The sequence below is a fragment of the Lentinula edodes genome (genome assembly GCF_021015755.1).
Source record: "Lentinula edodes strain Le(Bin) 0899 ss11 chromosome Unknown C8R40scaffold_5, whole genome shotgun sequence".
Taxonomy (NCBI): Eukaryota; Fungi; Basidiomycota; class Agaricomycetes; order Agaricales; family Omphalotaceae; genus Lentinula; species Lentinula edodes.
Window position 1 is genome coordinate 154,999 of NW_025764311.1, and position 12,515 is coordinate 167,513.

General features: G+C 45.8%; 4 protein-coding genes across 4 annotated transcripts; 2 read left to right on the forward strand and 2 right to left on the reverse strand.

Annotated features, from left to right (window-relative positions):
- Positions 1-473: 473 nt before the first annotated feature.
- Positions 474-1,998, forward strand: C8R40DRAFT_1158806 (WD40-repeat-containing domain protein; the record flags this gene model as incomplete). The annotated part of the gene is made up of 8 exons (XM_046229781.1): positions 474-720; positions 777-940; positions 998-1,124; positions 1,184-1,286; positions 1,341-1,406; positions 1,462-1,715; positions 1,783-1,802; positions 1,873-1,998. 8 exons carry the CDS (start codon positions 474-476, stop codon positions 1,996-1,998), a joined length of 1,107 nt encoding a protein of 368 aa, XP_046089917.1.
- A 112-nt stretch (positions 1,999-2,110) lies between these two features.
- On the reverse strand, positions 2,111-6,239 carry C8R40DRAFT_1087233 (rab-GTPase-TBC domain-containing protein). The gene is made up of 19 exons (XM_046227368.1): positions 5,940-6,239; positions 5,721-5,885; positions 5,407-5,666; positions 5,307-5,353; positions 4,930-5,249; positions 4,839-4,870; positions 4,709-4,780; positions 4,511-4,648; positions 4,369-4,455; positions 4,309-4,313; positions 4,197-4,257; positions 3,692-4,145; positions 3,533-3,625; positions 3,332-3,469; positions 3,079-3,266; positions 2,813-3,029; positions 2,403-2,756; positions 2,288-2,351; positions 2,111-2,238 (listed from the first exon to the last, which is right to left on the reverse strand). Exons 1-19 carry the CDS (start codon positions 6,129-6,131, stop codon positions 2,210-2,212), a joined length of 2,916 nt encoding a protein of 971 aa, XP_046089918.1. The 5' UTR covers positions 6,132-6,239; the 3' UTR covers positions 2,111-2,209.
- Positions 6,240-6,256: 17 nt separating this feature from the next.
- Positions 6,257-8,356, reverse strand: C8R40DRAFT_1087234 (uncharacterized protein). Its single transcript, XM_046227369.1, has 4 exons — positions 7,606-8,356; positions 7,444-7,554; positions 6,931-7,392; positions 6,257-6,862 (listed from the first exon to the last, which is right to left on the reverse strand). Exons 1-4 carry the CDS (start codon positions 8,149-8,151, stop codon positions 6,599-6,601), a joined length of 1,383 nt encoding a protein of 460 aa, XP_046089919.1. The 5' UTR covers positions 8,152-8,356; the 3' UTR covers positions 6,257-6,598.
- Positions 8,357-10,343: 1,987 nt separating this feature from the next.
- C8R40DRAFT_1037154 (O-methyltransferase-domain-containing protein) lies at positions 10,344-11,241 on the forward strand (the record flags this gene model as incomplete). Its single annotated transcript, XM_046223639.1, has 4 exons — positions 10,344-10,579; positions 10,643-10,724; positions 10,781-10,972; positions 11,053-11,241. The coding sequence occupies 4 exons, from the start codon at positions 10,344-10,346 to the stop codon at positions 11,239-11,241; spliced, it is 699 nt and encodes a 232-aa protein (XP_046089920.1).
- Between the last annotated feature and the right edge of the window lie 1,274 nt (positions 11,242-12,515).

The window sequence follows — 12,515 nt, forward strand, 5'->3', positions numbered from 1 at the left end:
GCGTGTTAGGTCATTGAAAAAACAGACGAGCTTACGACATTCTTGAGAGGGAGCTTGACCTTTTTGAGGTATATTTATGAAGGATTAGGCCTTGGTAGGAATTAGGACATCTCCACTGTTCCCTAGCTATAGACAGTTTACGCTATTCCAAGTCCTGTTCGCGGCCATGTCCTGACTTCTCTTGATGCCCTAGGGTAGCCTGGAATCTGAATTCTAAATGAAACAGGATGACATATTCCGCTGTTTTGGCCCATGATTTCCGTCTTGGAATGAGGAGGGTTTTTGGATGTCCGAGAGTACCGAAAACGTTGTATTTATTTGCCTTTATTATCATTCCATGCCGATGACAATCAATCCCACCATCAAAAAAAACCCCGAGCGGATAACTCTGGGATAACTTACATATCAGTAGCTCAAAGTGGCTCAGACTTAGCTCTAGTTCCTTCAAGTTTACGATGGATCCCCTTGCTGGAATGGATGACTCCTCCACAGATGATGATAACGCGTCCCAAACTACTGAAGATGACCCGCAAATTCCTGAACACGCTCCTGCACCTCCCCCACCTCCCTTAGCCGTTCCTCCTCCCCAACCTCAGCCCGGTTCTGCTCCAGCTCCTAGAGAAAAACCTCACTATGAATCGCGGCATATCCTGAATGGCCACACCATGTCAATATCAGCGGTTAAGTTCAGTCCAGACGGCACCCTTTTGGCTTCCTGCGGTTTGTTTCGCCGTTAGGTTGAATGAAAACGAATCATCTTTGACATCGTCCTGTAGGCGCCGAAAACATCGTCAAAATCTGGTCGCCCTTCACCGGCGAGCTGATCAGGAATCTTACCGGCCATACAGCCGGACTGTCCGATTTATCCTGGTCCTCTGACAGTGTTTATCTCGCATCTGCTTCTGACGATACAACGATTCGAATATGGGAAGTTGATACAGTATGTAGCCGTTATCCTTCTACAATCTATTTTGAAAAAATGATTCATGGAGTGAAGGGTCTGACGCACAAGCAATTGAAAGGGCACACCAAATGGGTGTTTTGTCTAAACTACAATTCAACTTCGACGCTTCTTGTATCCGGTGCCTGCGACGGCGATATTAAAATATGGGATGCCAGAAAAGGTTAGAAGACAGATCACTGCAAAGTTCACAACGCGCTTTGCTAAAAATCTGAATACCAGGAAGATGCGTGAAGACGCTGCATGCTCACCTCGATTATGTGACAGCAGTTCATTTCAACAGAGAATCAGACCTGATCGTCTCTTGTGCCCTGGATGGACTAATGTCTGTTTCCCCGCATTGCTCTTTCTTTCATGTGGTTTAAAGGTTCTCTCCTAGTCGAATATGGAACACGTCGACTGGGCAATGTCTTAAAACCCTTGCTGAAGATCATAACGCAATTTGGTCAGTTACGAAGACCTTTCTCTTGGATCCAACATCGAGAGCTCACTTCCCATAGCCAACAAGTGCAATTCTCTCCGAACTCGAAGTACATCCTATCAACGGCACACGACAGTGCCATCCGTTTATGGGACTACAAAAATCATCGTTGTCTTAAAACATATACCGGTCATGCAAACGCGAAATATTGTATTTCCGCATGCTTTAGCGTCACCGGAGGCAAGTGGATTGTCGGGGGAAGTGAAGACCACAAGGTATACATCTGGGATTTACAAACTCGTGAGATCGTGCAAGTCCTGGAGGGGCATCATGGTGAGAGTCATTTAGGCCGGCGCTGCTCTTGATGATATTGACTGGCATGACTGCCATTTTTTGACAGATGTCGTCGTCGCAGTTGCAGTACGTATCCTTTTCGCCTCTCTCGCCTAAATAACGCCCCATAACACGATTAACACCTGACTCTTTTTAGACCCATCCTTCACAAAATATGATTGCCACTGGATCGATAGACACCGATCTTTCAATCAGAATCTGGGAGGACCACAATAGACAGGGACATGGACACCATACGCAAGGGACCACTACGAGAAATTGACCCTTCCCCGCCTTACTACTTTCTGTTAGTATTCCAGCCTTCTCCCCTTCGTGACTTGTATTTATTTTGTGACATTGTATCCTTAACAAACTCTCGTTGATTGACTGGTCGAAATTTTACATCCTACTAGTATTGTGCCAGGAAAGGAAGACGATATAGATACAAAACATAAGGAAGAATCTGGGAAGAATTGTGTACCTGAGAGGACTACTTATTTGACGGGCTCTGCATTTATGAGATCTAGGGTACCAGTCAGTAAGCCACCTTTTTAGACTGCGGAGACGCCGACCTTTCGCTACTTCTTTATCAGCATCGGTCAAACCCGAATCATGAGCCTCCAGGAAAGCGTCGACCTATAAACCGCCAGTTAGCAAGGGAAATACTCAATCCGAGGAAAGGCCTACTTCGTCCATGACTTGGTCGTCGTTGTCGCCTGCTTCCAATTCATCTTCAGCATCATCATCGTCGTCTTTTGAGTCGTCTATGGTAAACGCCGGACGCGCTAGAAGTGCAGCATTTGCTGCCTGGACCATTGGAGAATAACCGACAGCACTCGCGGGTTCCTGGAAATCCTTTGACGATGGTACCTTCACAGTAAGACCTTGCGATGGTGATGAAGGACGTAACGATGATGAGCTTGGGGATGAACGAAGACTTGACTTGGATGCAGAGTGCCGCATTCCGGGTGTAAGCAGAGATTCGCGGGCTTTTGGCTCCTCCAAAGTCTTGTATCTGCCAATGGAGGGGCGATGAATGACCTAAGAGATGTCGTTTTTTAAAAGAGGGAGTAGAGTAAAATGGGGTTGTTTGTCACCTGGTGTTTCCCGATAGTTTTGCCAATCTCGTCCGTGAACAAGTTGAACATTTTTTTGTTGCTATCAGTAGCGATACTCGACCAGAATTCACCCAATAGCCCACTACTTGATGGTGGAAGCTCGAGTTCACTAATTGGGTCTAAACGGAACGAAGCTGAAAGATCCGTCTCGAAAAAGGATTCAAGTATCTCATCAGCTAGAACAACCATTCGGAATCTGCAGGAAGGATAAAAATGGACAAACGAGACAAGGAAGGTAAGCATACGTTGCGAGATTGAGGTACGGCTGATTAGAGGGCAACGGCAATGGCGAACGCGGTTCTGTCTCATCATCTTCAACCTCCTTATGTTGATCTACATCGGCCAAAAGAGCATCCCCGTATTCGAACGCGTTGGTCATGAAGCGACTGACAGCGCCAAGATACGCGTCACCAACTTCGAACCTGAAAATAAACTAGCAAGCCATCGACATCGCTTGTGAGTTGAAAGATCGCTATTCCAGAAGTGAAGTAGTAATACCAAAAAAGATTCAGAAACGGTCAACACCTCGTCCTTAGTCAAGAAACCATCTTTGTTTTTGTCATGCAGATTAAAAAACCATTCAATGTTTTCCATCAAATCATTGAACATGACACCGTCTAAGCCAGAGACGAGATCCTAGTATACGAATGGATAAGACTCCAATAAATTATGGGGTAATGAAGGGTAATGATGACTCACTTGGAATGAAAGAGCGCCACAACATGAAGTGTCCCAGAAGAAGAACAGCCGGTCAATAAACTCATGCTCCGCGACATCCCTGTCAACGCGTTGCTGATAATTTAATTGAGTACGTCTCGTTCGCATCAGGCCGTTCTGGAATGAAGGGGATGTATTTACCTGGAATCCATTGCTGACGATCTTCTCATCCCGCGCCCATGTTGCGATTTCACTCAAGAAATACTGGAATGTCTTAAGCTGGATCCTCGTTTCGGGTTTCTCTTCCACGCCATCATTAAGTAATGTGGGAGGAGGTAGCTGAGCCGGAGGAGGAGGAATGACACACATCGCCTGGTACAACGCGTCATATACCAGTCCTGCTTGCTCTTTTGTAAACCTTCCGAGACTACGCAGATTTCGGACGGCTGACCGCTTGGAGAAGGTTTCGATGCTGTGGATGATTTCGTTGCGGAAACGTTTCCGTTCAGAGAGTATGAGATCATCGGTGATTACAGAAAACTCTCGGAAAGAAACAAGAAGAAGCTCTTGGAAACGCGTAATTGCGCGAGCTCGAGGATCGGTAGAGTGTGGGTGTGCAGAATCACCTAAGGAGGCGAAGTAATCACGCATCAAACTGAGAATTGCTTGAGACCATTTCAATGCAAATACGACAGAAGCCACGTACTTCAAGAAACCGCCATCGTCTTGTATCTGTAATAGTTTTTCCCCATTGATCTTGAGGATAGCTGAGTCGGGAATGAATTCATGAACCAAGAATTACAGTACATAGTACTAACCTAAACTAGATGGCACCATGAGCAACGAATCTTTTGGAACGTCAAGAATCCAGGACTTACCCTACTTGGAACAACACTTTTGGGCCCATGCAGAAAAAGCAGTCGACGATTCTAAAAGCGAAGATCATCGGCATACTATTAATGTATCTGGACAGGAACAACAGTAAGCGATATCGCTTCTGTGGCGTAGATGTAGACGAACAAACTGAGAAACCAAGGGAGAGACGCAACAGATAACTGCACATCGACCGCTTGAAAGTGGTCGTGAATAATGGGTAAACATCGTTGCACGAGTGACTCGAAAACACGCTGGTCAAGGAGAGTTCCGTGCATAGAGGGTCTATAACGCGCATGTATTCAGAACAGTGGCATCACGCATCACACGAGGTGATAGACGTACGCGTAATATCCGGGTAATAGACGGTCGCAGAGAACTTCAAGGAGCCAAAACGCCTGCTCTTCAGACATATAACTGTGACGAGCGAATCAGTATTCACGATATAATGTCAGGTATTTGCGAGCATGCATACATTAAGATGGCTGCAGCAAGGATGTTCATGGCCTGTTTTAATAGGGAGGTTTAGCATTTGAGCGCAACAATCCAAAAAATCATGTAGGGACCTGACAATATCCCAACTCTGGATTCTTGAAGGAATACGCTTGAAGAACCCTCCTCAATGCGCTAATGCCCTCTTCCGATTGGTATCCAGCATATTCTGGCAGACTACGATGGAGATCTTTCTCAATATCCTCCGTACTAGTGGTGGTCCTGCCCGTGTTCTGCTCTAGCAACTGCTCATACAGACCTGGATTCGAATAGCGGAGGAATATTGAGCCTGAAAGGGTTTCCCACATCTCCCCTCGAAGTCGATTTGGAAGCCCAACTTGAACAAGACGCGTACATTGCGGATACCGGAGTAGAGTGAGATTCCGCCCGTGAGCTGATGGCAGTCATGTTATATGCCTTCTGAGAGCAGAAGCGAATGTTTATTACCCACTTTTCAGATACGTCATCCATAGTTTGATCTTGGAAGCTTCCCGAAGCCTATACGGAATGTCAAAATGGGTATACTAGATGTCAGAATAGCCACTACGCACTTTTTGGGATCACCGGGAAACTTGAATCGGAGACCGAGCCCGCCGTGGTAAGACGATTCCGAGGCTTCACTGGCAGTGTGTTCGTCTTTTTCATCGCTGGGGGTGAATGCAGATCCTGATACCAGAACTTCTGAATAACAAGTCTTGACGAATCCCTTGACTGACTTCATTCTGCCTCGCTGCAGTTCTATCTTGAGGGCATCACGAAGGAGTGCACAGAAGAGATCCGCAGTTGGTCGGAGCGACGTTAGTTGTACAATCTACAACGAGCTAGGTTTAGTCATGGAGATAATCAATGATAATGAAACACGCACAATCTTTCCTCCGTGCCAAAGAGCCAAACTGAGTGCGTAAATTCCAGCGCGGGCGTTGAGGCGTTCAACGCGCCGTATAGTTGATAGCGGGATTGTGAATCGCACCGATTTCTTATCAAGGGACGAAAAGGCCAGGTAGGGCGCCATTAGGTATAATTTGCCAGCCTATACGGTGGTTATTAGCGCAATATCCAATACGACAAGTGCAGTACAGCCCACATAAGAGTCTTCCTCGCCTTCCACACCCAGGCTCAGCACGGCGTTGATGTCCATCTTCTCAACCTCGTCGTCTGCTTCTCTAGCATCTTTGCCGATTGCCGCAGGGAGGGAGGCTAGCGAGAAGAAGTTTTGGGTAATTTGCTCCTTTGTAGGCTCCTTGAAGTCTCTCAGCGCTGTGGAGATTGTAGACATCGTTCAAAGAACGAGTCAAAGCGGAAATTATTCGAGTATTTCCAGTACAGAGATGAAATTTAGTGTATATCACGGCTGGCCGATGATGAGTTGGAATTCAAGTTAAATAGGCGCTCAAGCGTCCTTTTAGTTCATTCAATCATGTACCAGAATTTCCCTTGAGTTTCCCTACACATTAAAACAACCATATTTACAAAGCGCGATAATGTACAAGTCCATATTTGACAAAGGTTCACAAGGAACCTGTTACCCCCGAATACTTGTCCGAAAGCAAAACACTACATCGACTGCTCCATGATTTTCGGCCCTTATGTAGGACGTGGAGATAATGCTATATAATGCTGCTGCTGCTGCATGTCCAACGACCTAGCAATGGTCTCAAGTGAACGCATCGTCCATAAAGTAGATACGATCCCTGGAAAGGAAGGACGTTCAAGGAGATTACGCCATTTGGTGTTGCGATGTGCTTACCTCGTACGCGGACGTTGCACTTCATAACCAACATGTAATCCATCATCCATTTGTGTCTTACTTATAACAATATTTCGATGCTTTCCCCGTTTTCCATGAACACTCCGATGGTCTAGCTCTCGAAGCTTCATACATCGTTGAACGAGCTTCATGATAGCTATGTGCATCATATTATTGTCGTCTTCTACAGATATCCAGATCCCAGGACCTCTAAAGACCTCTAGGTCAGGGAAGGAAGACAGAAAATCGAGCCAGACATCCTATGAAGCGTGAGAAATTTTCATCAATCGAGTATTCATCAGATATCCAAAGACACGAATTCGCTCACCAGCTCAAACTTGACGCATTCATGAATATGCAACCAAGTAAGTGCAGGACAGCTCGCAGCAATCGCATACAGCTCGTCTTCCGCCTTGACTGTCAACAGGTATAGCTTCTTCAATTTTTCGAAATTACATCGACTAGGAGGGACAACGCCGGTATTGAAGCGGAAGCTGGTATACTGGAGACACTCAATCGACTCAGGAACCTTCTCAGAATCTTGGAATGAATCCAAAAAATTCCGCTCGATTGACAGTCTTTTGAGCTTGGTGAGTCCGTTGCGCGGCAGCACCATAGTAGAGGATGGATTACACCAGAGATCTTCCAGTAGCGGGTGGTTTTCAAGGAAGCCATTCCATTGCTTGATCAAGTTGGAGGTTGTACCAGATTGGAGGAAGAGCGAAAGCTGTCTGAGAGTTGGAATGACAAAGTCACATATCCCTATTGCTTCGATCGGAATCTGAAGACGCTGAATGGAGAAGTAAAAATCCGGGTCAGCGAGATTTCTTTTGAACCCTACCTTGAGCTGGGATGACTGCTTCAATACATATTTGAGAGATGGTAATGCTGCCGGTGAGCTCCATACGTTTCCCATTAGCGTTAGATCCTGTAAATTAGGCATGTTCCAAACCTACAAGAGCCCTCAATTATAGGGACTAGTCATAGATGGGTAAACGCATACCGATTGGAATTGGAGATTCTTCACCAAGGGCGAGAGGCACTGCAAATCTCCTGCCAAAACAAGCCTCTCAATCGACGCAATCTTACTCAAGCTTCCCAAAAGCTGCAGCTCCTGCTCAGAGCTCATATATAGACTCCCAACATCGTACCTGAAGTCCCACTGAAAAGTTTTCAATTGCTCCATGTAACCCATGGCAACGAGGAAATTGGGAACTCGTTCTTTTTCCTCGTTCCAGGGATCAAGCATACCTTCCGGCATAGCAGAGGATACTGACGCTGCAGGATAGTGCTCGATGATAGCCTGGTCATTCTTCTGACAGATGTGGATCTCTCTGATATTGCGACTGAGATCTGCACGCCTAGCTAAGTGGGCCCAAAGACCAGGAAATCGATGTCGTATGCGTAGCACTCGGTATTCACTGTGTCGAGGGACGACGATTCGAAAAAGCTCTTTAGCAGCCAGAGCCAAAGCAATCAGATCAGTGTGTCTATCGAGGTCGGATAGAATGGAGTCCAATATCTCCAGAGGGAGTTTCGAGAGATGCATTCAAGTGGGTTTACCTAGGAGCGATATGGAAATGTGGCTAGATTCGAGGGTTGATGGGGATGAAAGAGACAGTTGGACGTAGAAAGGTGGTTTATCAGACTTCAGGTTCCGCTGGATCGAGTACAATGTACAAAGTACAAGGACCAAGGTGTTGCTGAAATGCTCTGAAATGGTACAAGGACAGAAGCTTCCGCGGAAGGAAACACATTGCCGTTATTGCCATCAAATTTCAATGGCTGTGCCAGTAAATCAGTGCCATCACTGTCAGTGTAACCTCCTCATATTGGGCACGATTTTAGGCAAGTTGTCCCGTATGCTCTTATTCTCTTCATGAACCACAAGATGGCTAGCTAGGCTAGTACTATGTCTTCGAATACACGCCTCACGTAACTACTGATTTCTTGTGCGAAGACTGCTAACTAATATTTCTTCTCTACGTGTTTCTACCAAGGCATTCACCGTCCGGATTATAAAATGATAATAACAGTTGTGGTGAGTATATCATCCTCTTGCCCATGATACAGGGCTCACCGGTCCTCACCTTGACTCCTGCTCCCAGCAATGCGAAAGGCAGCAATACTTTCCCACCATCTTCTGCCATTCTATTACCAAGGAACCCATCGAGTTTGGTTGCTGTTATTCCCGGAGTCACTGCATTCACTTGTATACTCTCTTCCTTCGACTCGTGCCCCAACGCATCTGTGTACGAGTTAAGTGCCACTTTTGATGCGTTGTACGGGGAATATGGGGCTGGATTGTGTATTGTGTATTTGTCTGATTAGCAGTAAGTGACAGACTGGAAGTTACGTTCAAGAAAACGGCGAACCCACGGTGGGTAGAGGTTGGGCGGCAAGTCTTTGTGTTCGAGATGAGCCTGAAGGTATGCGTATTCACTTCGGTACGCAGAGAGATCGGCGGATGATGCCTTCTCTCACATCAATTCGAACATATGCGACATCGAACAATGTTATAATCAGCTTTAGGAAGTTTGAACCATGCTCATTGCGATTCCCTTCCTCTATTTTCATTTGGGGAAAATCAATACTCGATGGCCTTCCTTGCTAAGAGGCGGAGCGGACGAGTTCATATCGATATGCTATCCCACCGCTGGCCCCAGTGGATAGGATAACTCGTAGTTGGGACAAGGAGGACATTTTATCCTGAACTGATTTAGCAGGTCCAAGTTGAAGCTCTATCTTATATATTTGCCTTGATACCTGACTGCTTCGACCGCGATCTGAATACTGATCCCTCGATGTTCAACTCGCGATAGATCTGCTCGGATGTTTAGGAGAAGTTAGTTTATGGGCCAGAAACTGATGACTGCGAGAGCTCCCATTTAGTACTTGACCGCAGCAGCAATACAATCGACTTCGAAAATATGTGGGCAAAACCGGGCCACATAGTAATTCTTTGGACTGTGTAAGTCGTCAAAGCTTAGCAAAGCCTCCTAATCGATCCTGAGTCCTCAGCTGTCCTCAGTTGGAAGTTAGGGTATGATTGTTAGACGACAATGGAGATACTGGCCGCACAGTGCTATCACAGAAGGGGATGAAACGTGCGAGGATCTCAACCCTACAAAGCCTATACACAGTCGGACCTATTCAAATGGTACTCCGGAGATCCTCTCGAATTTTGTGGTCGCGTGGACCATATGAAGTATGTTGACTGAACTCGTGGCTACTCGTGGCCGATGTTGACAACTCACGCTTAGGCTTCTCGTAGCCCCGGTGTCCAACATCGTGACGGTGTATTGAACCATACCCGTACCGGTGAGGATTTGAGGAAGGGAGTGCGGGCTTGGGTATATATATCCCCAAATTGTAGCCGTGTACTTACGGCCGTATATGGCTATCCAGAAGCACCGATCAAGTGCCAAGTTCTTCTCGCTCTTGCAAAATCGTAAGTCTTGCAATTTCTTGTCATAAATAGCTACAAGTACTGTTCTCACTCATTTACTCATTAATACAAGAGTTTCTATATCGACGCTTGGCAGCCCGTGTGGATTGTGTATAGGATATTATACAATCCCGTACCGGCGATAATCTTAAGGATGAACGATATAGGACTATTCCGAATCGACCAAGCACTCTTTCTGAATATAAAAGCAGCAAATATGTTCTCGATTCCGCTATCCGTTCCAAGCTTCTTCCTCAACCCTTCTTCAGGCAACACAGATTCGCAAACTATCAATGGACCCCCGAGCCAACGCACCCTCCTCTATCGTCGAATGGACTGAGGCGGAGAAGTACCAGAATTCATTTCTTATTCACGAACAGGATGACACTTTGGAGTTTATTCTGCAGAACTCCATCAACCACGGTCTTCCTTCTCATATGCCAGTCAGCGCTGGTGAGGGCAAATTCTTGAACCTGTTGATCAAATGTTTGGGGGTGAAACGGGTGCTGGAGGTTGGCACTCTCGGAGGGTCAGTATCGTTTTAAATTTTCAATAATTCCAACAATATACATCGAATTTTTACAAATTGTAGCTACTCCGCAATTTGGATGGCTAGAGCTATACCGGAAGATGGAAAGCTTGTGACTTTGGAGTTGAGTGAAACCTACGCCCAGGTAAATTTATTCACACAGACGACGATGTAATCTCTTTTGAATCTTGGATTGTGTAGGTCGCGAAAGAAAACATTACACAAGCCGGGTTCGGAGACAAGTGCCAAATCATCGTTGGCCCTGCAGATGAGACGATGACGAACCTCCACCCCGACATTCCATTCGATATGGTGTTCATCGACGCCGACAAGAAATCATACCCCAAGTATTTCCGTGAAGCCAAACGTCTCGTAAAAAAGGGGGGTGTGATTGTGAGTTGGAATCTGTACTTTCCGTTCCTTGTATTCTTTCTGATGCAGATGAAATCTGTTTCTGAAATCTTAACGAGTAGATTGTCGACAATGTGATACGTTATGGAAATGTTCATGACAAAAGCGTCAACGACGAGAACACGGTTGGTATCAGGAAGCTTTTGGCAGACTTGAAGGAAGATAGCCGTAAGGGAGAAATTGAAGCCACGACTATCCCTACTGTCGGTGAAAAGGGGTTCGACGGCTTTTTGTACGCTATTAAAAAGTAATAGTGAAGTAGATTGTGTTCTGATCTTACATAGCTATCTGGACTGAGTTTGAATGCCTTTCTGTGTCGAGTAACGCCAGTAATTGATCAGCATTTCAGAAAACTCATATTCTGAAGGTGCCAATAACATAGGTCGAAGTTGGGTGGAATAAAACGTGTAAAGCTACGGAGAGTGACGAGTCTTAATCTAGCTCACGTGATCTGCAACGATACGCGAATGTGACTATCACGTTCCTCACCTCTTTGTGTTGGTTCTGATTCAACCGCCAAACCGCAACGTAAGATGAGGATCGAAGAGTTGGTTATTGAAGGTCAAAGATTTACGATGGTCATGTCAACTCTCCTAATCATATAACTCTTAGGCTTCAAATCCTATCCGGTCAGAACACAGATTACTGGCTGGGACCCCTCTTTCAACGCCATTACTGGTCTCAATGGAACTGGAAAATCCAACATTCTCGATGCCATCTCTTTTGTGCTAGGACTGACCAATATGTCCACGGTGACGAGCTCAACTCTCAATCAGACACTTATCCCACTAACACGACAACTTTACGCTAGATGCGTGCCCAAAATCAAGCAGATTTGGTATACAAACGGGGACAGGCTGGCGTTTCAAAAGCTAGTGTCACTATCGTATTCGACAACTCAGACAAGGAGAAAAGTCCGATTGCCTACGAGACTTGGAAGCAGATCACTGTTACGCGTCAGGTGCGTTGATAGGATTCATTCAGTGTTACATATTTTCACCGTGGGTTCTCTGTAGTTCGGCCTGCCCAATGTCTCAAAATATCTTATCAACGGACACAAACACACTCAGCAGGATGTGCAAAGTTTGTTTCAGTCTGTTCAGCTGAACATCAATAACCCCAACTTCGTCATTATGCAAGGCCGAATCACCAAGGCGCGTACTTTATTATGCCGTCGTACAGGAATTCTTACTCTACCCCAAAGGTTCTAAACATGCGTCCGCAAGAGATCCTTGGAATGGTCGAAGAAGCGGCGGGAACTCGTATGTTCGAAGAACGCAAGGAAGCCGCCCGCAAAAAGATGTCTAAAAAGGATAAACGTATGCAAGAAGTTACTTCCATCCTGAATGAAGAAATCACACCCAAATTGAACAAACTTCGGGAAGAAAAACGTTCTTTCCTCGAATTTCAAAAATCGGAAAAGGAACTGGAGCAACTCAATCGTGTCTTGACTGCATGGGAGTTCCAGACACTTACTCAGGACGTGGAAAATGCAAAGGGTGAGATTGAGCAGGCGAAGGAGAAT